Source organism: Balaenoptera ricei, chromosome 11, assembly GCF_028023285.1.
Source record: "Balaenoptera ricei isolate mBalRic1 chromosome 11, mBalRic1.hap2, whole genome shotgun sequence".
NCBI lineage: Eukaryota > Metazoa > Chordata > Mammalia > Artiodactyla > Balaenopteridae > Balaenoptera > Balaenoptera ricei.
This window is the reverse complement of record NC_082649.1, coordinates 106,512,444-106,534,578: the sequence shown is the minus strand read 5'-3', so window position 1 is coordinate 106,534,578 and position 22,135 is coordinate 106,512,444. Positions and strand designations below refer to the sequence as shown.

Genomic DNA, 22,135 nt, shown 5'->3' with positions numbered 1-22,135 from the left:
ACCAGTGGAACCCGAGGAAGAGGCTGCGGGGACCTCTGATCTGCAGCCGGTGGGTCGGAAGCACGGGCAATGCTGTGGACATGTGACTGGAGTCGGCGGAGGGGGGGGACGACGGCCCGGTGGGACCGAGCCCTCAGCCGTGGGATCTGACGTTATCTCTGTGCTGACAGCTGGAATTGAGTGGAACTGCAGGACACCCAGCCGGTGTCAGAAAACCCCCTCGTGTAGGAGCTGAGTGCAGATATTATAGGGACGTCCCCACGAGGGAACTGCATCTGTCGCCCAGAAGGGAGCCTCCCAGATGCCCTAGCTCCCTCGCGGCGTGGGCGGGAAACAGGCCTGGCTGGGCAGAGCGGGGCCAGGACCCAGGGAGCCCAGAACCCAGGTCCCCGCCTCCCAGCCCAGCCCCTGGCGGAGTGAAAGGACGGGGCCAGGACAGTGCTGCGAATTCCCTGGAAAACATCTGTGAAAGCAGCATGAAAACGACAGGAAAGGATGGTTTACAGCGTCCACAGCAGGCCTTGGTGTCCCGCACGACGGGGGAGACCCCAAAGGTGGGGTGTTGGGCAAGGCCCCCCATTTCCAGCTCACACGAGGAGCCCTCAGTAGCGGGAGCTCCGGGAAGCAGGCCCAGGACCCTGGAGGAGACCCCCGAGACTTCCACAGGAGCCCCAGCTGCACCACCGGCCCTCGGAAACCTCCTTACCAGCCGACACCTCCGCCGTTGTGCAGGGCAACCCAGGTGGCCCCCCGGAATGCACCTCCCACGAAGTTCTGCACGGCCATGTCTGCGGAAACAGAGCCCCGTTAGCCCCCGAGCAAGGCGGCCGGGCCGGGCCAGGGTCTGAGGGACGGATGGGAACGAGGCAGGGCAACTGCAGGAACAGCAGAAACTTGTATTTTCAGAGCCAAGCGAAGCAGGATAATGAACAAGTGCCCGACGAGCACTGTCGCCCCCTGCTGTCTTCTCTCCGGCACCAAGTGCCAGGTACAGCGCCCCAGAAGCACGAAGGACAAAGGAATTCAAAGGGATGTGCTGGCGGTTTTAGCTCAGACGACACAGAGCATCAGTCCCACCCTTAGGGCAAACACGCTAAAGTCTGGGGGGCAAGCTGCAAATTACCGACTGTCCTTGGCCCATCAGAGGCCTGAGGTCCCAGGGTGGCCAACTAACCAGAACTCTGTGGGGAGGCAGGCACCTGCACAGAAAATGGAACCCGTGCCTCACTCATGTCTAAGGACTTGCTGAATGACAAGCCTGAGCTTGCCTGAGACTGAGGCCCCTGGGGACACGGACAGAACGGGTCGGCACCTTCTGGCGGGCTCTTCCTCCAAACCCCCACTTGTGCCCACAGAGAAGAGGAGGGGGTCCTGGGAATACTTTCCTCCTAGTGCAGGGCTATGAGATGCAAGAAAAGCAGCTCTAGGACCTGGAAAAGGCCAGGGAGCAGATTCTCCCCTGCAGCCTCCTGAGACGTCACAGCCCTGCCCGCACCTCGACTTAAGCCCCGAGAAACTGACTTCAGACTTTAGACCTTCAGAACTGTGAGGGAACACATTTGTGCTGTTTCCAGCCTCTAAGTTTGTGGTATGTTGTTACCGTGGCCAAAGGATACGAATGTAAACCACATTAATATCAGAGAACTTCAGAGCCAGCAGTATTATCAGGGATAAAGAGGGACATCACACGATGATAAAGAGGTCAATTCTCCAAGAAGAGACAATAAACCTAAACAAGGGCACACCTAACAACACAGCTTTAAAACACACATGGCAAAGTGGAAAGAACTGAAAAGAGAACAGACAAATCCACACACACAGTTAGGAACTTCATCACCCGTCTGTCAGTAAGTTATGGAACAAGTCAGCAAAAGGTTAGTAAGGATCTAGACAACACGAACAGCACCACCAAGTGACTTGACCTAACTGACGTTTAAAGAACAAGCCCCCGAGTAACCGCAGAATACACCTTCTTCCCAAATGCACCAAGATCGACCACGTTCGGGGCCACAATACAACCCTTAGCAAATTTAAAAGAACAGAATGAATACAGAGTAAGCTCTCAGACTATAATGGAACTAAATCAAAAGTCAGTAACAGAAAGATATCGGAAAAATCTCCCCAAACTTGAAAATTTAAAAAGATACTTCTCAATAACTCATGGGTCCAAGATAATGTCTCAAAGGAAATTTAAAATATTTTGAACTGAATGAAAATAAAAATGTATTATGTAAAAATCTGTGGGGTGCAGCTAAAGCAGTGTTTAGAGGGAAGTTCATAGCATTAAAATACTTTTATTAGAAAAGAAAAAAGGTTTAAAATCAGTAACCTCAGCTTCCACATCATGAAACCAGAGAAAGAAGACCAAATTAAACCCATAGTAAATAGGACAAAGGTCATACTAAAGATTAGAGTAGAAATCAATGAATTTGGAAGCAGAAAAGCAATTTTTAAAAATCATTTAAACTAAAAGCTTCTTGCGAATATCAATAAAAATGATAAACTTTTAGCCAGACTGATAAAGGAAAAAGAAAGAAGACACAGGGACTTCCCCGGCGGTCCAGTGGTTGGGACTTCGTGCATCCACTGCAGGGGGCATGGGTTCAATCCCTGGTCGGGGAACTAAGATCCCTCAAGCCCCACAGCAGCCAAAGAAAAAAAAGAAAGAAAGAAAGAAGCCACAAAAGACCAACATCAGGAATGACAGAGTGGACCCCACAGACATTAAAAAGATAATGAAGGAATATGATTCTATACTCATAAATTCCATAACTTAGATGAAGTGGACCAATCCCTCGAAACAAAGTGATGTGGATGGTGTTCCTGAGTGTCTACCTCCTTCCCTTGGGATCCCGTCCACAAAGGGAGGAGCTGCAGGTGCTGGGAACCAGAAAGCCCCCCAGGATTGGAACGCAGAAGCTCTGGGGTGACAGTAACAAGCACGGTGGCTGCAGCAGCAGCAGTCCCTCCCTGAACGCGGGCCGCGGGAGGTGACCACCTTCTGAAAATCACCAGCAAGAGACGGGGCCAGGTGCACCCAGGTCTCGGGCATCCACTTAGCTGGTCCACCTGGTACCCGCCCTGGTTTACAACTGAGCCTGCGTCCCAGGACCCCTCCGTCCTGGGCTGGTCACCCCGTGCCATGCCTCTCAGATGCCAGCACCTTTTTTGCAACACCACAACCGACTGAATGAATCACTTGATTGTTAAATAAAATCCAACAGAAAAAAGTTTAAGTTTGTTGTGTTCCTCACCTGCACAGAAGGCAGAGCCGTCACAAATGTTGGAGGTCTCCCTAAACGGGCTGTCTGTGCCGCTTACGTCATGGTGGTCTCGGCTCAGGACCACCGGTGCCTGCAGTGTGGGAGGACACAAGAGGTCAGCTACCAGTGTCCACTGCCCAGCGCAGGGCAGAGATCAAGGGACAGGGCACGCCCGACGCCCTTCGGATTCCCCTGAAAAGCAGACCTTTGGCGGGAGGAAGCACAGGGTTTCCGATGCCCCCGTGGCTGCTCAGAGACACACTTTCCGGCCGCCCGGAGCCCCGTGTGCTCCCCAGGTGCTGGGTCCGAGTCTCCTCAACCCCACCCACACTGTCACCACACCCACTTTATAGAGAGGAAAACTGAGGCCCGGAGAGGACAGGACACCTCCCCGATGTCACAGGGCTGTAAGGGACAGCCTGGCGTTTCGACCGCAGTAGAGGTCTCGGGATTTCACGGCTTCAGTGTCCGAGGAGCTGTCCTGCCCTTGAACAGGCCAAGTATGCTCCCCCTCTTCACCGTTGCCCTGAACCACCTGTGCAGTATTCCAGCACCTTCTGGATACTCAGGCCTCCACTCTGCGTCTGCAAGGCAGAAGGCCATCCTGACCCCTGTCGCCCCACATGTCACCTCATTCACTTTATTCACAGAGCTGAGAGCCCCTGAATTGATACCTTTGCCTGCATGTCCAAGTGTCCCTCCACCACCACCAGGCTGGCCCCTGTCTACCTTGTCCTCTGCACAGCAGTGTTGCAGCAAGGCTGGCACCAGGGGGCGCTTAGGAAGGAGTGGGGGGGGGGGAGGGAAGGAGGGAGGGGGGAGGAGGGAGGGGGGAGGAGGGAGGGAAGATGGGAGGAGGGAGGGAAGGGGGAGGGAAGGTGGGAGGGGGAGGGAGGGAAGGAGGGAGGGGGAGGGAAGGGGGGAGGGAAGGAGGGAGGGAAGGAAGGACTAAGACGCTGTCTCTGCCCTGCCAGCACTATAGCACCATAGCAGGAAGTGTGCATGCACCGAGCGAGGTGGGCAGGGCTGACCAGGAGGGAAATGGGGAAAAGCAGGGAAGGTTGTCATGGTTTGAAAGGGACAATTTAACAAAGTCACATGAAACACTCGTGGGAAAGCCACGTTTTGAGGTTACAGGAGCCTCTTTTCTGATAAGAGGCTCAGAGAGGGCCTCTGACTGCCCAAAGTCACACAGCAGGGACCGAGTCGTCAGAGCCTGGGTTTGAGGACGGGCCTCCTCCCTCCCGGGCCTGGGCTGGCCTGGTGGGGAGGCTGGGTAGCCCCATCCAAGCACAGGACAGCCCACCTTGATCTTCCCACGGGCGATGGCTTGGTTGAAGGCCATGGCGAGGGCCACACGGCCTTTCTGGTCCGAGTACAGGATCCTGGCCTGGGAGCCCACCACCTGCGGGGAGAAGGGTGAGAGCTGACTGATGCGGGGGATGTTCGGGAGACACGTCCACCAGCAGTCAGACGGCCGCCTCCAGGGAGGCAAGAGGCAGCTCTAGAGTCCAGCACGTGCGGTCTGGGCTCCCAGACATCCCTCCTAACCCATCCCCGCAGGGTTAACCCCCAGGGGCCTCCGGGACCCTGACTCGCCCGTCTCTGGGGATGTCACCTCTCGTGGGCGTCACCCCGCTCGACCCTCCCAACCAGAGTAACCTCAGCACCCCCCAAGGCGGCGTTGATGTGTCTGCCTTGCTCCAGCTTGGCACCCAGAACCTCCTTAGTGAGTCTGTGAGGAAGACACTACTGTGCTCATCACAGGCCCCGTTTTACAGGTGAGGAAACGGGCCGGGGAGGCTGAGCCCCTGTGCACCGCCACCAGGACGCAGCCCCCTGGGAGCCGGGGGGCAGTCACTGGGGAAACAAAGGCTCCCGAAAATGCACCACTGTTCACGTTAGCGCGGCTGGCTCTCAGCCGGGCGACATCTGGGGATGACTGTGGACATTTTGGGTGCTGCTGGCATGGGTAGGGCCGCTGCTAGACTATGGTCCCCGTGACAAAGGATATCCAGCCCCCCGGCGCTCGAAGAGGTATTAGCGCCCATGTTCACAGCAGCGTCATTCACAGTAGCCAAGAGGGGGAAGCAACCCAGTGTCCATGGCCGGCGATGGACAGACAAGGTGTGGTCCGTACACCCAGGGAACATGATTCAGCTTAAAGAGGAAGGAAATCCTGACATGTGACAACACGGATGAACCTTGAGGACATCGTGCTCTCTGAAATAAGCCAGACGCAAAAGGACAGGGGAGGGGAGAGGGGGATAGTGTCTGACGGGGGCAGAGTTTCAGCTGGGGAAGATGAGAAAGTTCTGGAGATGACGGTGGTGATGGTTGTACAACAGTGTGTACGTGCTTAATGCCACTGAGTTGTACCTTAAAAATGGTTCAAATGGTAAATTTTATGTTATGTATATTTACCACAATCAAAAAAAATTCATCTGGCCCCAAATGTCAGCAGTGCCAAGACTGAGAAACCCTGGACTCTCCAAAGGGGGTGCAGGTGTTTCCCTCAGCCGCCCAGGGATGGGGCGAAGCACGGCGGGGGGGGCTCCACAGGAGGTCCGCGCATGCCAGCCTCTCGGTCAGCCTGTGGCTTCCTCGGCCTCCCGCTTTCCACCCAGAGGCCTTACTTTACTTGCGCCAGCTGCCTCAAATCCTTTTTGGAAAAACTGTACCGTAAACCAGCGTGGCAGCCTTTCAGATTTCCTGGATCCAGAAACAGAAAATGGGAGGAACTGACACAGGATTGCCAGCTTTGTCAAGAGTGTACATTAACAGAAACAGTTAAAATGTTAAAAGAGCAACCTTCTGTGATCACCAGCTTTCATGAGACGGAGGGAGGGAGGGAGTTGGGGAGCGCAACCTGAAACAAGGGGGAAAGACGCGATGTCCAAGTAACTTTAACTCAAACACAAAGAGAGGGTCCCGCTCGCAGGCTTGGGGCGGCGTCCAGCTGACCGCCCACATGCCCTCAGCCCCGCAACCCTGCCGGCCCCTTCTCGGTGGTCGTGCCCCTCCTCTCCGGGCCTCCCTGGACTGGCCCCCCATCTCCACCCCTTGCCCCACCCTCCCAGGCCCAGGCCCTCAAGTCCAACAGCGACGGCCGTGGGCATCTCAGGCTCCAGGCGGTTGGCATGAAGGGTTTTGTGGAGAAATGCATTTGTGACCACTGGGCCAGGAGGCAGCGGCAGCCTGGGGGGACAGGGCTGGACTAGGAAGCCCAGGAGAGGGGGCTCAGAGGTCGGGGCAGGCCTGGCTGAAGCCCAGGCCAAGGACCCACTGGTCCAGACATGGTGGTGGCATCCGGCCACCAGGGTCTGTGGCCAAAGGCCTGTGACCCGCACGCCCATTTTGCACTTTGCCCTGGTGCATCCGGTTGGCCGTCTCCTCAGGCCTGTGCACTGGCTGAGCCCTCTGCTTCCCCCACTGTCACTCCCCCCACCCGGCCCCCAGCCCCGCTTAGACCCGAATCCACAGGTCAGCTCCTCGTCCATGTAAACCAGTCCCCACCCCGAGTCATCCGACTGGTGGTCACGCTCACAGTCACAGAAACGCCCGTCCCCCCAGCCCTGGCCCCGCAGAGCGTCAGAGGGCCTGCTCTGAGCCCCACACCACAGCCACGGGGCACGCGCCGCCTCCAGCATCTCCACCGTGCAGATGGGACGGGAGGCTCAGAGAGGCCAAGCCACTCACCCCAGGTCACACAGCGGAGAAGCCGGGAGACCTGGCTCCAGGGCCCTGCAGGGGAGTGAGGGGAGGAAAGACCTGCCTGACCCCGGGTGCTGCCCCGGAGCCCAGGCCCCCTTCTGAAAGGTCCCGGGCTTCTCTGTCCAGCGGCCGCTGGGTGAGGTGGCCAGTGGGGACATCGCCTAAGTGGCCCAGGTGGCGAGCAGCCCCTCACCTCGGGCAGCGTCCAGCTGCCCACCCTGCCCCCGCCAGGCCGAGCCCTCACCAGCCGGTGCCGGGAGGCCTCCCGGATCCAGCGGATGTTGTCTACGTACTGCTGTTCCACAGCCGGATTCACTGCGGGGAGAGGGGAAAGGGCGTCACAGGCAGCGGGAGCCCCTGCCCCACGGGGGGGGGCACAGACCCTCCCTCGCGAAGGCTGCGGGGCAGAGGCACCTGTCTGTGTCCACAGACGGCCTGGAGCCGCTGTGACACGGAGACGCAGAGGGGCCTGGACACGAGGGGACGGGGCACGCGGACACAGGGGCAGCTACAGGGAGCCTGAGCACCAGCACCAGGCAGCGCCCACGGACGTGCCCGGTGCCCACGCGCCCAGGCTGCCCGGCACCGCCAGGCAGGTGTCTATCGGAGCCTCTGGGGGTCACCCGCGCGCCAGCGTCTCCAACCAACGGCCTCACCTCCGCCGGCAATGGCCTCCTCCAGCACTGACGTGGCCAGCTCATCCGTGACCACCAGGTCCTGCGGGTCCCCGGATGTGCACACCCAGCGGAAGGGCCCAAATCCCTGGGAGAAGATGTCCCTGCAAGGGCAAAAGGCTCGTCAGCTGGGGGCTTCCCAGGCTGGCTGCACCCCCTGGCTGGGGTCACCATGCTCCACGGTCGGCGAGGCCGCAGATGCTCCAGACTGAGGAGGTGAGGGCCGTGCGCCAGGCGGGTGGTTCGTGGGGGCCTGTGTAGTGAGTGGGCGTCGGTGTCCACGATTGCTGCCGGAAGCCCCTGAGCCTCGAACTGGACGGTAACTTCCCCCACCCCCTCTGTCCCCTCGGTGTTCTCTCCCCCAGCTCCCGGTACCCCTCTCAGAGCTGTACCATCTCGGGCTGCAGGAGCAGGGAGCTGGGACACAGACAAGCAGAAATTCCTTAAACTGCTGTCAGAGACAACCTGAAAACCAGGCAACTGAAACTAAATATTGGGACAAAGCAGCCAAATCTGCTTTAAGCGGGCTGGCCTTGCGAGGGGACTCCAGGCAGAGGAATGCAGGGGCCTCCCTGGGCTCCCGCGCCCACCCAGCCCCTACTGGGCTCCCTTCCCGCTGGGCTCCCTTCCCGCCGCCCCCTGGGGACACCCCACAGGCCCTGGCCCAACTCCGGCCCTTCCCCTCCCACAATGAACCTCAGAAGGAAGAGGGCTTCTCTCGCCCCCCTGGGGTCCCCTCCGGTGAAGAGCCGGGGCTGCTCCGCACCCCACCCGACCCCAGCGGCTCAGGCCTGAACTCCACCGTGCCCTCTCCCTCCGGCCGCTCCCTGGTCCCCGCTTGTTCCGGCCCACGTGGCCAGGAAAGCACACGGCTGCAGGGATCAGGCCCTCGGCCGCCCACTCAGGGCTCGGGCGTGGCCGATCCTGTTCTCTCCCTGAGGCCCTGCACAGCGTCTCTCCTTTCCAGTTCCTTTCCCCTTGCATTTTGGGGTGGAAAGCCCGTGACCCGGTGCCGTGACCACTTGGAGCCGAACGTAGGTCTCAGCACGTGGCCTGAGCAGCGGGGAGAGGAGGAGATCTTCAGACCCGCATGTCTAGGACAGACACTGGAAGGGCCCATCACTCACCCCATGATGTGCTGGACGTACGAGGGGTAGCGGAACTCCGTCCTGTTGGCGCCCGTCTTCCCCACGTCGGCCCCTGTGCGCAGAGACCCAGCATCACCTGGAGAAACCGAGGCCCAGCAAGACCAAGGCCCTGGCAGGGCCAGCTTCCAGAAGGGACACGTGGAGCCACCCCGCAGGCCACACTGCCCCTTCCGCGAGGCCTGCAGAGAGGGGACCCCCCCTCCCTTCTCTCTCACCTGCTCTCTGGGCCTCCAGGAGGAAGGCGTTGCCATAGTCCCAAAAGAAGAAGTTCTCCTGGGCCAGCCTGTTGATGGCCGAGACCTGCCTCCTCAGGCTGTGAGAGGTGCGGTCAGTGGTCAGCTCAGCACTGCCCGCCAGGGCTGTAACGGCAGCCCAGCCCCACGAGCCCCACCTCCCTGCTGACTCTTCCCCGGGCTGGCTTCCCACCCCTCCTGGCTCCACCCCAGCTGACCCCCCCCCCCTCCTGGCTCCACCCCCTGCTGACCCCACCCCCAGCGCCTCCTGCCTGGAAGCCCCCATATCTCCCGGCTCCTCAGGTCCCCCTACCCTTCAGGACCCTGCAGGCAGCCCCTAAACTAGCGCCTACGGGTCGGGTCGGGTCCTCAGCCAGCCAGCCCGGCGCCAGGACCAGACTCAGTGCTGAATAAGCAACGGCCTCTTGCAGAAGCGCCTCAGGCTCCCCTCCACCAGCACCTGCTCAGCACTCACACGTGCTGGAAGCTGCCCCCAGTGTTTTGCAAATGTCACCCCAGTCTGTCCCCAACATACCCACAGGCCAGGGAGCCCATGACCCCGTGTGACAGAGGCCCAGAGAGGTTAAGGGTCTTGCCCGAGGCCACACAGCTGCCCCAGGAGAAGTGGGCAGAGGCCAGAGCCTCCCAGTCCAAAGTTCCTGCAGGCCATGTGTGCCCCACCCCTCCCCCAGCAGCCCTGGGACCTGCATCACCTTTCCTGGACCAGGGCTTTGAAGGCGGTAGGGTCGGAGGCCATGAGGCTCTGGGCCTCCGCGAAGCCCAGCTGCACGGGGTAGTAGCCACCGTTGAACGGGTTGTGGCAGGACGTCTGGTCTGACCCCAGGTCCACCAAGAGCTCCCCCGTCGTGTCCAGTTCACGGACCAGGCGCTCCCTGGGGAGACTCAGGTGGTCAGGGCAGGGCAGGCAGTGCCGGGGCCCGAGCTCAGGGTCCAGACAGGCGGGCACGCAGCGTTTCCCAGCCCACACGCCCAGCAGTCAGGCATGGAGGCTCATCCTGCTTTCCCTCTGGAAAGATCCCTGGCGGGAGGGCTGCCTGGCTGGGCAAAGGATCCGGGCCATGGAGGTTGGGAGCAGAGCCTCAAGCTGACACTGGAAGCCTTGTGTCCCGGGAGCACCTGGCCCGGGACCTTGGCTGGGGGGGCTCACCTGGTGTCCCCAAGGCTGCCAACTCGCCCCACTTACCAAAGATCCACCACGTTGCCATGGTAACCAAGGCTGAGGGCCTCCTTCCTCTTCCTCGCTTCCCTGGAAGGGGCAAGAGCAGGACAGATGGCCCCATCGCACCTGCCCACGGCTACCCACCCCCAACACACAGGCCCCAAGCTGGTGGGGATGCAGAAGGCCCAGGAGGCACCCAAAGCACCAGGTGTGAGCGTAGGCCTGAGATGCAGGGACCCATGAGGTGTGTCTTTTGAGGACCCAGGCCTGAGGGGAACAGCAGACTGAATGCCCTCGGGGGGGCTGGCTGGCAAAGGTGACAATCCCTCCCCGCCCCAAGGTGTAGAATTCGATTAGTAGAATTAGGGCTGTTGCTGCGAGGACTCTACAGGGATCTTTCTAGAACTCACTCAACGTGATCCTTAAGTTGCAGATGTCACTGAACATGACTCTAAACCTTATTTGGGGGACCTCCCTGGTGGCGCAGTGGTTAAGAATCCGCCTGCCAATGCGGGTGACAGGGGTTCGATCCCTGGCCGGGAAGATCCCACATGCCGCGGAGCAGCTAAGCCCGTGCACCACAACTACTGAGTCCGTGAGCCACAACTACTGAGCCCGTGCGCCTAGAGCCCGTGCTCCACAACAAGAGAAGCCACCGCAACGAGAAGCCCGCGCACTGCAACAAAGAGTAGCCCCCGCTCGCCGCAAGTAGAGAAAGCCCGCGCGCAGCAACAAAGACCCGATGTAGCCAAAAATAATAATAATAATAAATAAATAAATAAACAAACATTATTTGGAAAAATAAGAGGACAAAAAATGAAAGCATATTTGGGGGAAACAGAAGATTTGAATACATGAAAGCCCCACAGACACGGGAGGGTCGCCATTCCCATCTGCGTCTCCGCAGCTCAGGGAGCAGAAATGTGCCCAGACAGCTGCTTAAGGCACTTGTCACACTGATTTGGACGCTGTGTGTGTCCACGTGTGTGACCGCGGAATTAAGCACCCAAACCTTGTGTGAGTGACGAGAGGGAGCAGGCAGCTGGAGGAGGGGTGTTTAGAGATGACAGAGACGTCACAGGGGTTGAAAGTGTGTGTGAGCATGTGAGTGTGTACATGCGGGTGTGTGTGGGTGTGAGTGGGCACGTGTGCTCCAGAGGCACCCACAGGATCGGAGCCAGATCAGGCGAGACCCTTCATGCCACACTAGGAGGCTGGAACTTCTCCTGTGATTAATGGAGAGTTTTCTGCCAGTTTTCAAAGATCTATGTCCAAAAAGTATCCAGTCTTGGTAATGGGAATATTTCTCACACTCTGTGTGTCTTTGAACATTTTTACATAAGCCCCCTGGAGACCTTGGGCGAGTCTAATTGCAGCAGATGGAGCCCCCTGTGCAGAGGCGAACCCCCCACAAGGGGCTCAGTTCTGCAGAGCAAATTCATTGAGAGGATGCTTCAAAAAGGGCACCTGACCAGCGGCCTCCAGGGCAGCCCCGCCCCGTCCCCACGGAGACAGCTGAGGAGACAGCACGCAGCGGGGAGGGGCCCGGCGCCACAGGACCAGCCGTGGCCCCCTTGGGGAGGAGGACGGGCCTCGCAGAACCTGACGGGGTCCTGTTGAGGAGAAGCTCCACCTCCCAGGGGCTGAGCAGATCCGAGCCGCACCTACTGCGTGCCAGGCCCTGGGCTGGGCACTGAGGTACCACGGGGAGAAACACAAGACACGCTCTTTGCACAACTGTGGCCGAGCGTCGGGGTCACCGAGAAAACTACTGAAGTCTGTTAGACCACGTGTATGGGCACCACGGATGCACACGGGCTTCCCCCACGCTCGCGGAAGGGACCAGCGAGAAGCAGACATTTAGAAGGTCCCAGCCCGGTCTCCCCCCGAGCCGGACACTGTACCTGAGTCTTTCAATGCAGCGGTCCAAGCTGTCGGTCACTTCCATCAGCCAGCCTTGCTTGTGGCGTTTCATGAGGGCCGCTCCATCCACCTGGGACCACGAGGCACGGGTGTAGATCACCCCCTTTCCCAACAGGGCCAGGCAGACCCTACGAGCTGCTGTCCGTACTTACTCCCCCTCCTGCCTTGCATCAGCAAACCTGGATTTCGCTCAGGGTGACGCTGTGCTCGGCCCCAGGGGATGAATCACATCCTACGTAATCACAACTGCCCTCCCACCGCTTCCAGCCTCCCCTGTGGATAAGAGTGTCCGTTTGATCCCATACTGACTGATGAAGTAAAAGAAGGAGCTTCTAAGGCATTATTTTCCTTCTAAAATAGAGTCAGCCATAGCTGGCACTTCTCCTTTTCCCTGCCTTGAATGTAGATGGGATGGCTGGGGCTGGGGCCGCCACTTGTGTGTGCACGAGGGAAGCCCAAGAGAATCTAGAGATGTTGACCCTGACATTGAGCTGCTGAGCCAATGCCAGCCCTGCTGGTTACCTGAGAAAAATAAAACCCTCTTTGTGTAAGCTGCTCTCGTTGGGCTTTCTGTCACCTGCAGCCAAGTGGGCTCCTAACAGGTACATCTGTGCATGTCACAGGCTTACTACCAGCCAAGTGCAGATCCCACGGGTGCGTGCCCCCATGCTTTCCTCACAGCTGCCCCTCCTCTTCCGCTCCCTTCCTCTCTTCCTGCCCGAGGAACTGAGAGCCAGAGGGAAGGCTCCTGCGCTCTCCCCGGCTCTCCCCCGACCGACCGCTCTGTCCGTTATGGGGGAGCCTGGCTCGCTTATTCACAGGCTGTAGTCCAGGCCCCCAGGGCAAGGGAAGCCAGGCCACAGGCTGGCGGTTTCACGGCAGAGTGTCGGCAGGCACTGGCCCTGGCAGGTGATGGGATGGGGGTGGAAGGCAGGGGCGTTCGCTGCCCTTCGGACCCAGGCTGGGAGGCTTCGGTGGGGGGTGAGGGCGAGAGAAGAGGGGGCAGGCGGGGGTGGGGGGCTCTGGAGGAGGGCGGGGAGGCGCTCCCGCCAGCTCACCTCTGCAATCACGCCGACGCACCCCACGATGACGGCGGCTTTGGCCTGAGCCCCACTCATCCCGCCGAGCCCGGAGGTGACGAAGACCTTCCCGGCCAGGTCCTGGACGCCCAGGTACCGCCGCCCGGCGTTCAGTACGGTGAGCTGCGGGGCAAGGACTCGGGTTCACGATCCACGCCAGCTCGTTCACCCCCGGCCCGTGGGCAGGCGCGGCCCGTCTCTCACCACCGTGCCGTGGACGATGCCTTGGGGACCAATGTAGCAGTAACTGCCCGCCGTCATCTGGCCGTACCTGCCCACAGAGGGGGAAGCGGGGTGAGCCGGTGCCTGGGGCCCCACTTCCCATGGCCTAAAACGCACTGTCATCACCCCAAGTGCAGCACTACCTTCTCCTTCAGAAACAAAAGAACGCTATAGAAGAGGCCACAGTCCCCATTTCTGGTCCCCCTCAGACCTTTCACAGACAGGTTTCATTCTCTTAAAAACCATAATAAAATCGGTGAAATCACTGGGGACATTTAGCCACACGGATGAGAGCTGACATGACCCAGCACCTCCCGCTGAGGATGAGGCACCACGCCGTCCCGTGGGGGCCAAAGCCGGGGGAGCCGACCCGCGCCCGCAGGAGGAGACCCGGGGCCGGGGAACACACAGCGGCAAGGGCCGCGGCCTCCCGGCGACACCCCGAATCCGGACAGTCTGCGGGATTCCGGTCCTGGAACATCCAGCCACCTTCACGGGGGCCGGGGCGGGGAGCTCTGCCGCCCGTCAGGGGACGCCTGAGACCCGCGTGCGGCGTGCAGGGCGGAGTCCAGCGAACGGCGTGTTTTGTGTGAGCGGTTATTGCTGTTTACATAAACGGCCTTGTTCTGTAGGCACTGTTTCTGGAGCTGTGTTTCCCCCAGACACAAGGCCCGTGGGGGCCTTTCCATGTCAGCACCCGCAGACCTTTCGTGGCTCCACAGTCAACCCCATCAGAGTCACAGGACGTCCCCTCTCCCTGTCGGTCAGCCGGGTGGCTCGGCTGGGCCACAGGACGAGGCTGCAGTAAGCGACCTCCCTGGCCCTGCCGTGCCCTCCAGGGTAGAATCCAGGCAGGCGGTGCCAGGGCATCAGTGCAAACATTTAAAACACTAATAGCCAGCATCACATTCCGGAGTGACCGCCACCAGCAGGGCATAAGCACTCCTGCTGGCGTCACGTGATAATTACCCAACATTTGCGTTTCTGGCAGTGTGATGGGAGATTGTGCTGTTGCCTTAGTTTTACTCTTCCCTGAGGACCACTGAGGTCAGGAGACCCTCGAGGCTGCTTTCTGGACCTTCTCTCCTCTGGATCAGGGTGGATCCTGACTCTCGCAGATCTGAATGCCAAGCCTGTCCCATGACTGGGACAAAGCACTGGACCATTTAGAACCTCTGCTTCCTCTTCCAAAAAAATGGGGAGTCACGACCTTTGCCTTGCAAGTTTGTGTGAATATGACAGGACGTAAGAGAATCAGGCTGATATGATAAACATCTACCAGGGAGGCGGGTGAAAGCATCAGACCCCGACGCAGGGCGTGCTCCCTGGTGGCCGCCACCCACGTCGCCTTTACAGATAGGATCTGAGTTCCAAGGTCGCACAGGGACATGCGGCAGGGCCGGGAACCGATTTTAAGTCCTTCTGACTCCATCCATTGTCTCACCTGACCCACTGCAGCTGCTCCTGAGATCACTCTTGGGGGTAAAATCATGGGGTCAGAGTTATCTCCATTTGGGACTTTGACCGCAGTCACTGGATGTGGCCCTCCCGTGCCCCCGGCCGTCCTGTATAGACCTTGACACCCCAGCCTGTGGCTGCCTGTTCCCCCAGGTACCCTCCCACCATGGAGGGGACCAGTTCCATTTTTGTCAGCCTGATGGTGAAAAGGCTTTGCCCTGGTCACCTGGTCCTTACACAGGTAACCCCTTCCCACCTCTACGGTGATTTGCATCTTCTCTTTGGTCAACTGCTCCCAGCGCCTGGGGTCAGCCCTCAGGGGCAGCCAGACCAGGTCTGACTCTGCAGCTCCGCCCCTTTAAGCTTCTGTCCTGAGCCTGCGGGACAGGAGCACAGGGGCTGGTCCACGGCCACACTCAGGCCGCCGACCAGACACCGACTACCCCTCTGCTCCCACTGGTACAGAAGAGGTCGCCAGGCCTCATAATAAGTAATAGTAACAGCAACTTATTATATAATAACAGTAACTACTTATGACGAAGGAAAAAGGTAATTGGGTTTCTGAGCCTCAGTTTCTTCCTCCACAAAATGGGTTAATAAGGGCCCCTAGCTCAGAGGCTTCTGTAAATCCTAGAGCAAGTGGCGGCGACCATGATTACAATCATTCACAGGCTATCGGCCTGAGGCCCGGCGGGTTGGCCCCCAGCACGGCAGACTCGCTCACACTTTACGTGGTTACAATGCCAGCGCACCGCTCCCGGAGACCCACAAACACGTGCAGATCAGGGATGTCCTGTTGCATTCTTTACCTTCCCAGAGAACTGGGAACAACCCAAACCAGGTGGCAAGTGAGCTAAATAAATTACAGTGCAACAGCACTGCCGGTGAAACCGAGCAAGTCAGCCCGAATCCCGAGGAGGGGACAGGTGCAGAGGGCGCTGTCCCTAGCTGTCCAGTCACCCCCGCCGAGCGTCCGCACACACACGGGATGTCGGGCAGGACACAGGAGACGCTGTGAACTGGGGCGTCTGGGCGGGAGGAGGTTCCCTTCTCGCTGTGGCTCCTGCTACAACGTCTGAGGGAACACCTCCAATTGGAGCATTAATGGGACAGCACCCTCAGGGGCTGCACAGACACACACATCGTCAGAGCTCACAGAACGGAGCACGTGACGTGTGCGTTTGTGCATTCGTGACATGTAAATTTCACTTCGAGACCAACAAAACTGTGGGGACTTCCCTGGCAGTCCAGTGGCTAAGACCCCATGCTCCCAATGCAGGGGTCCCAGTTGGATCCCTGGTCAGGGAACTAGATCCCACACGCATGCCGCAACTAAGAAGCCCGCATGCTGCCACTAAGAAAGTCTTCATGCCGCGACTAAAGATCCCGCATGCCGCAACTAAGACCCAACGCAGCCAAATAAATAAATAAACATTAAAAAAAGAAAAAAAACTATGGACAAATACTGAATTCCAGGCAACAATATTTGCAGCTTACTTTGAGACGCATCAAAAAAATGATAGTGGATATAGGGATGGATAGACAGACAGATAGGAGATCAAGTGAATTTAGTAGCATATTAATCACAGAATCTTGGTGTTCCCTGTTAATTCTGTCAATTTTCTGTATGTTTGAAACTGATAGTAAATTGTTGCAAAAGTAGGATTCACGCCTATATGAAAATTGTAGGTATATCTATGAAAACTAGCAGGAAATACACAAATGCGAAACTGTGCTATAGAGCTTTGATTGTGAGGGCTTTTCAAAGCTGTAGTTACTATTGCTGCGTTGCTTTATAATAAAGCCTGGCGAAGGCCATAACATAAGCTGAAACAGCACTTACATTGTAACCCCCATGGCAAAGAGCTTCTCGTACTCCATCCTGGAGGAGTAGTTGGGAATGACCTGCACAAGAGGGCTGGGCTGAGGGCTGGGGGCAGCGCCGTGCCCTTGGGGACGATGGCTCGGCAGGTGTGTGGGCACCTGGCCCTCCCCGCTGCCCTGGGACCCACCATCCCGTTGGTGATGACCAGCCTCGGGGCCCCGGGGCTGCTGGGGAAGAGGCCCAGGGGGTGTCCGCTATACATGACCAGCGTCTGCTCCTCTGTCATCTGGGACAAGTAGGACATCGTCAGCCAGAACTGCGGGGAGAGTGAAACACGGGGGGCTCTGTGAGCGGGGGCCCTGCACCAGCCCCAAGTCCCCCCCGCCCCAGGCCCTAGCCGTCCTGCCCGGAGCCCTCTACCCTCCAGTGGCTCTCCCTCAGGACCTCCGACGTCCCCAGGTAGCCTCCAGGGCTGGGATCTCAGGCATCAGGGAGGCAGAGCCCGGGTCCTGAGCCTGGTCTGTAAGGTGCTTCCAGGCCAGAGGACGTGGGGGAAGAAAGGCCTGGGGTGAGGGCGGGGCCAGGCCACAGTCCAGCGTACCTGAGCCCAGTTGCCGAACACCTGCCCGTTTCCTCCGTAGGTCACGAGCTCCTGGGGAAACTGGGGAGGACACGATGCTGTCTGAGATGGGGGCCCGGAAGGGAGGCCCCTGCCTGCGCAGGGCTCACGGGCCGGGTGGCCGATGGCCCCCGAAGGAGGAGTGGGGGGCAGGGGAGGAGCCAGAAGGGGCAAGGCCCGGGGACAGCGGCCCACCCGGGACTGGGTAAGTGCTCAGCCTGGGGTGAGCGTCAGAGCTGGGTCTGGGGTCAGTGTCAGGGGTCTGTCTGGGGCCGGGGCTGAGGAAGCCCCCGTCACTAGCTGGAGTGGTCACATCCTGGGACCCTTTCACCCTCAAGTAAGATACTCAGGGACCCCCGAAGCCTAACCTTTCTTGAATATGGGTGTCAGAGGTACAGACTGGCGCTCGAGGACGCCGGGAAAGGCACGTGTGGCCACCAAGCACTTGAGCCACAGCCCGTCTGACAAGCTCTAGGGGTAAAATATACCCCCGGTTTCAAAGACTTAGTAGGAAAAAAACACTACAAAATATTTATATTGATGATTACATGTTAAATGATAATATTTTGGATATACTGGGACAAACTACAGTATTAAATCTGTTTCTGTTCAGTTTGCACGTGGCTATTAGAAAATGTAAAATTACACGTGTGTCTGTTGTACCAACGCTGGTGTCGTGGTGCTGATGCTGCACCGTAGTTACGGAAGATGCAGCTGCAGGGGGCGCCCTGGAGAAGGGGATGATGCCCTCTCTGCACTGTCTCTGCAACTTCCCTCCAATCTGTCATTATTTCTGAATAAAAAGCTTGAGAGCATTTCATGTGTTTCTCCCACTCCGTTTCCACCGCTGGCCCCCGGCCCCGTTTCCCTGGCCTTTACCTGGGCCACAGCAGGGTCCAGGTTGTTCATGATCATGTGCATGATGGCTGCAGCCACTCTCGTGCGGCAGGGGTACTGCTCCACGGGGTAGGCCCTGCAAAGGGGGTGCAGCTGCCAGGCCTGACGATGGGCGGGCACAGGCTTCCTTCCTGCTACAGCTCGGGCCCAGCCCGGCCCGGGCGCAGAGGTGGACAGCAAGCCCTGGCATCCCGCGGAAGGCGCCTGGGAACTCCCAGCAGCAGGTGGTCCCAAACGCGCTCGTGCGCTGTGCCGGGCCCTTCCCACCCAGGCCGCCCTCCCTCCCCGGCGGGCAGGCCCCAGCTGGGATAAAGCGGACTTCAGAGCAGAGCTGAAGCCTGTCCTCCAGGTGGACTTGATTCACCCGTCCTTTCCTCAGGCCGTCAGTGCTCCTGGGCACCAGTTCTGCAGCAGGTGCCAGGCCAGCAGGCCCGGGCAGGAGCGAGGGCATGTGCCTCCTGCTTTGTGGGGTCGTTCCAGACAGTCTGCGCTTCCGGCATTTCCAAGAACAATGGTGCCCAGAGTGTGATGCCCGGGCAGGGGCAGCATCTCCTGGGGACGCTGAGGAAGGCAGAGCCTCCCGCCCGGACCTGGCTGCAGCCCCAAGCCTGGCCCAGGGCAGAGGCATCCATGGGCCTCCTAGTGGGAACAGCCTGGACCTCCCCCTCACTGTGTCCTGACCCCCAGCAGGGTCCCTCCAGGGAGCCTCCCACTCTGGGCCCCTGTGCAGCTGTGCCTGCAGCACTCACTTCATTTCAATGTCGGGGCAGAAGCGGTACATGTAGATGTGCCCATACAGTCGCAGCTCCTGGGCGAACTCGGGGGCCAGCAGCTCCTGGGTGTCCGGGGGGAAGTACCGAAGGGCATTCCTCAGCGCCAGCTGGGGGTGGGGGAAGGGGAGAGAGGTGAGGACAGCAGGGGTGCGGCTCCAGGCCAAGATCTCCCCACCTGGATTTGCCTCTGCTCCACTCAGAAACCCAGGGCCCCATCCGGAGACTGCCTGGTCCTCACCCCAGGCCAGCCTACCATGTTGCCTCCTGCAGGAAGCCTTCCTTGACTGCCCTTCCTGCATCCCGTCGGCAGCCCTCAAGTCCCTCCCTCTTCTTGCTCACCGGGGACCAGGCTGCTTGACCCAAGGCAAGGACCAGAGAGGGGCTGCCCCGAGGCCTGTGGCTACAGCGGCAGGTGCAGACTCAAGGGGAGGGCAAGCTGACAAGCCGGGGCCGGAGGCTCTTTGTGCAAGTGTGGAGCAGTACCCAGCGTGGCCGGTAGCCTCGGGCGGCACACAGCTCCGGGAGGCCTGCAGCAGTGCCTGACACCAGGGACAGGCGCCCAAGAGCAGGAAGAAGTGTCTAAGGCTTCTCATCGCACCAGGGAGAGTAGCCCGACTCCTGCCCCCGTCAGCCTTCTCCAGGAGGCCCTCGTGCTCCTGTCCGGCCTCGGCGCCTCGGCCCCTTCCCTTCCCGCTGCCCCAGCCCCCGTGCCAGCTGCCTCCCTGGGAGCCCCCTCCTCGAAGCCGCAGTCCAGATGCCTGTCCTTGGGGGCCCGCCTTGACCTTGCCGTCTTGACTCTCGGCACCCCCATGCTTCTCTCCCAGCCAGGATTTGCGTCTTCGGACGCTTCACCATTGGTTGTTTCCTTGCCTCCCATCAGTCTCGCTGAGCTCAAGGAGGGCCAGGGTCCCGGTGGACCCTTCACAGCGCTCCCCCTCCCACCACCCGGCAGGGGCCTGCGGTTGGGGGTGCGGGGTGACGACCCTGTGTCAGGGTGGACGTCGAGGCCATTCCTTCAACCAGCTGACCCTGGAGAACGAACTGCTTTGGGCGCGTGATGAGGAGCCGGTGTGAACGTATTCATTCAGCACAGGTCCACCGAGGGGGAGGCAGTGTAGCCTCAGAGAAGACGGGTGGGCAGAGGTGACAGGAGAAGAGCCTATGGCCCCGGCCTGGGCCCTGAGGACACCAGCACGTGGGCAGGCGGGGCGGAGGGCCAGCCCGGGAGACAGAGAGCTGGGACCCGGCCAGGAGCCGAGGGCAGAGGCCCAGGAGGAGGACAGCCTGTCCCGTGTGCCCTGAGGTCCAGCACGCGCGACAAGGGTGTCACTGGGGGCCTGGGGGCAGGTGGGGTGGGAGGAGAGACGAGGGGAAGGGTGATTCAGGAAGGAGCCGAGGGCAAGAAGGGCAACGAGGGAAACTCCAGCTCAGGAGTGACGGGAACTTGAAAAGGTTTGCACAGCGAGTCCCTCTTTAACGTCCACGTGGAGTAAAAGCACATAATCCCTTCTCTCTTGGAAAAATCGAAAGGCGGCTAGAAATACCTCCACAGGAGGTGCTCAGACTCCAGCAGACTTGAGAATCGCCCAGAGGGTCAGGTGCATCCGGAGGGCTGGGCCCGCCCCGCCCCGCCCGCAGCGTCTCTGACTCACGTTTCTGACGGGTTCCCAGCTGCTGCTGCTGGCCCGGGACCCCCGGGGAGGCACGTGCAAGCCACGCGCAGCAGCGGGGCGGGAGGGGAAGAGGCCGGCGTGGGAAGGACATGCTGCAGAAGGCCAGGGACACGTCTTCAAGGGCAGGCAGGGCTAGGCGCACGCCAGAGGTCAGGAGGGCTGGGCCCTTCACGGTCGTGTCCGGTCCCCTCGGCCTGGGCCTCTGGGGTCCATGTTACTCCTCGATGAAGAGGTTGGGTGGTTTTTTCTATCAGTGTACAGCTTCTAATCAGAGTTTGCCAAGAGAAACTGAACATTTACAGAAAACTTTCAAAAGCAACGTGTCACACACACACGCTCCACGGGAGGCTTGACCTTACTACATGGGCCCTAATACTTCCTACGCAACTGTAGCTTCTTTTATTTCATTTTCTAACGAATACTGGTTCCGACCCCCTAAGCCCACTTCACAGCTGGTGGGCTATTTCTCCTTGTGTACAATTTTCATCTCAGGATTGGTGAATTTCTCTTTATCCCTGAAATTCAGAAAATTAGCCTGGCTATGCCTTCATGTGGACTATTCTACATTGGGGTTTCTTTTTGTTCTTTCAACGATAAACTGTCTCTTTATCTGAAATTTCACATTTTTACCAGTTCAGCAAAGTTGTCTTCTATTATACTTCTGTTCAATAACTTTATCTTCTGTGTCTGAATTTACATAATAGGCCTGCAGTGACTACTTCTTGAGTGAAAAAATTAAAAAAGCAGCAGCTCTGCTGGCCCGGATTCAATACTCCAAGCTCTGAATGGGGGGCAGTTCTCGGGGTCAGGATGAGAAAATGGAACTCGGACAGCGTGCGGCCTGCCCCGGGGTATGAGGGGCAGCCTCAGCAGAGGAGGCCCCGTGAGGACAGGCCAGGCGGAGAGGCGGGCCGCCTTCCCAATGAGCTCGGAGAGGCAGGCACAGCTGCCTACCGGGCCCTGCTAACCTCCGGCTGGACCAGCCCGGGAGGCCGCCCGCCTGCTCCTGTAAAGACACCCGAGCCAGAGCCTGGGGCGTTTCTTGCTTCTCCCCCTCCCCAGCTTTGCAGCTGCCTTGTTACAAGGTCTTCAGTTTACTTCAAACGCTGCCAGGAAGAGCCCGTGGGGGCCACACTTGGGGACTCACCCCCGGGCTCAGCTGGCGCGCATGCCGCAGTGCTACTGCCTCAGCTCCGCCGCGAGTCTGCCCCGGAGGGTCTGCTGTGTAGCACGTGGATTTTCACAGGTGAGACTGTGGCCTGTTATCATATAATGCAGCTACCAGGGGGCTCTTACTGGCAAAACCAGAAGTATCTAAGGCACATAAACTGGACAGAATTCTAGAGACCCCTCCACCTCCCCGACCTTGACCTCACAGGCATGAGAATCGGACAAGCTCAGCGGCCTGTACCCTTAGGGTCACGGGATTATTCATCAAAGTCCCGTGTTCAGCC

General features: G+C 59.2%; 1 protein-coding gene across 1 annotated transcript in view; it reads right to left on the bottom strand.

Moving 5' to 3' along the window:
• UROC1 (urocanate hydratase 1) overlaps positions 1-22,135 on the bottom strand; it is a 36,005-nt gene that overhangs the window by 5,719 nt on the left and 8,151 nt on the right. Inside the window, exons 2-18 of the mRNA XM_059940544.1 lie at positions 18,985-19,115; positions 18,218-18,311; positions 17,321-17,380; positions 16,907-17,035; positions 16,738-16,799; positions 13,419-13,485; positions 13,194-13,337; positions 12,117-12,205; positions 10,237-10,299; positions 9,746-9,925; positions 9,015-9,112; positions 8,779-8,851; positions 7,634-7,755; positions 7,222-7,292; positions 4,570-4,668; positions 3,255-3,354; positions 707-788 (exon numbers count right to left, since the gene is read on the bottom strand). Coding sequence (XP_059796527.1) covers positions 707-788; positions 3,255-3,354; positions 4,570-4,668; positions 7,222-7,292; positions 7,634-7,755; positions 8,779-8,851; positions 9,015-9,112; positions 9,746-9,925; positions 10,237-10,299; positions 12,117-12,205; positions 13,194-13,337; positions 13,419-13,485; positions 16,738-16,799; positions 16,907-17,035; positions 17,321-17,380; positions 18,218-18,311; positions 18,985-19,115 — 1,664 coding nt within the window. The remainder of the gene's footprint in view (positions 1-706; positions 789-3,254; positions 3,355-4,569; positions 4,669-7,221; positions 7,293-7,633; positions 7,756-8,778; positions 8,852-9,014; positions 9,113-9,745; positions 9,926-10,236; positions 10,300-12,116; positions 12,206-13,193; positions 13,338-13,418; positions 13,486-16,737; positions 16,800-16,906; positions 17,036-17,320; positions 17,381-18,217; positions 18,312-18,984; positions 19,116-22,135) is intronic.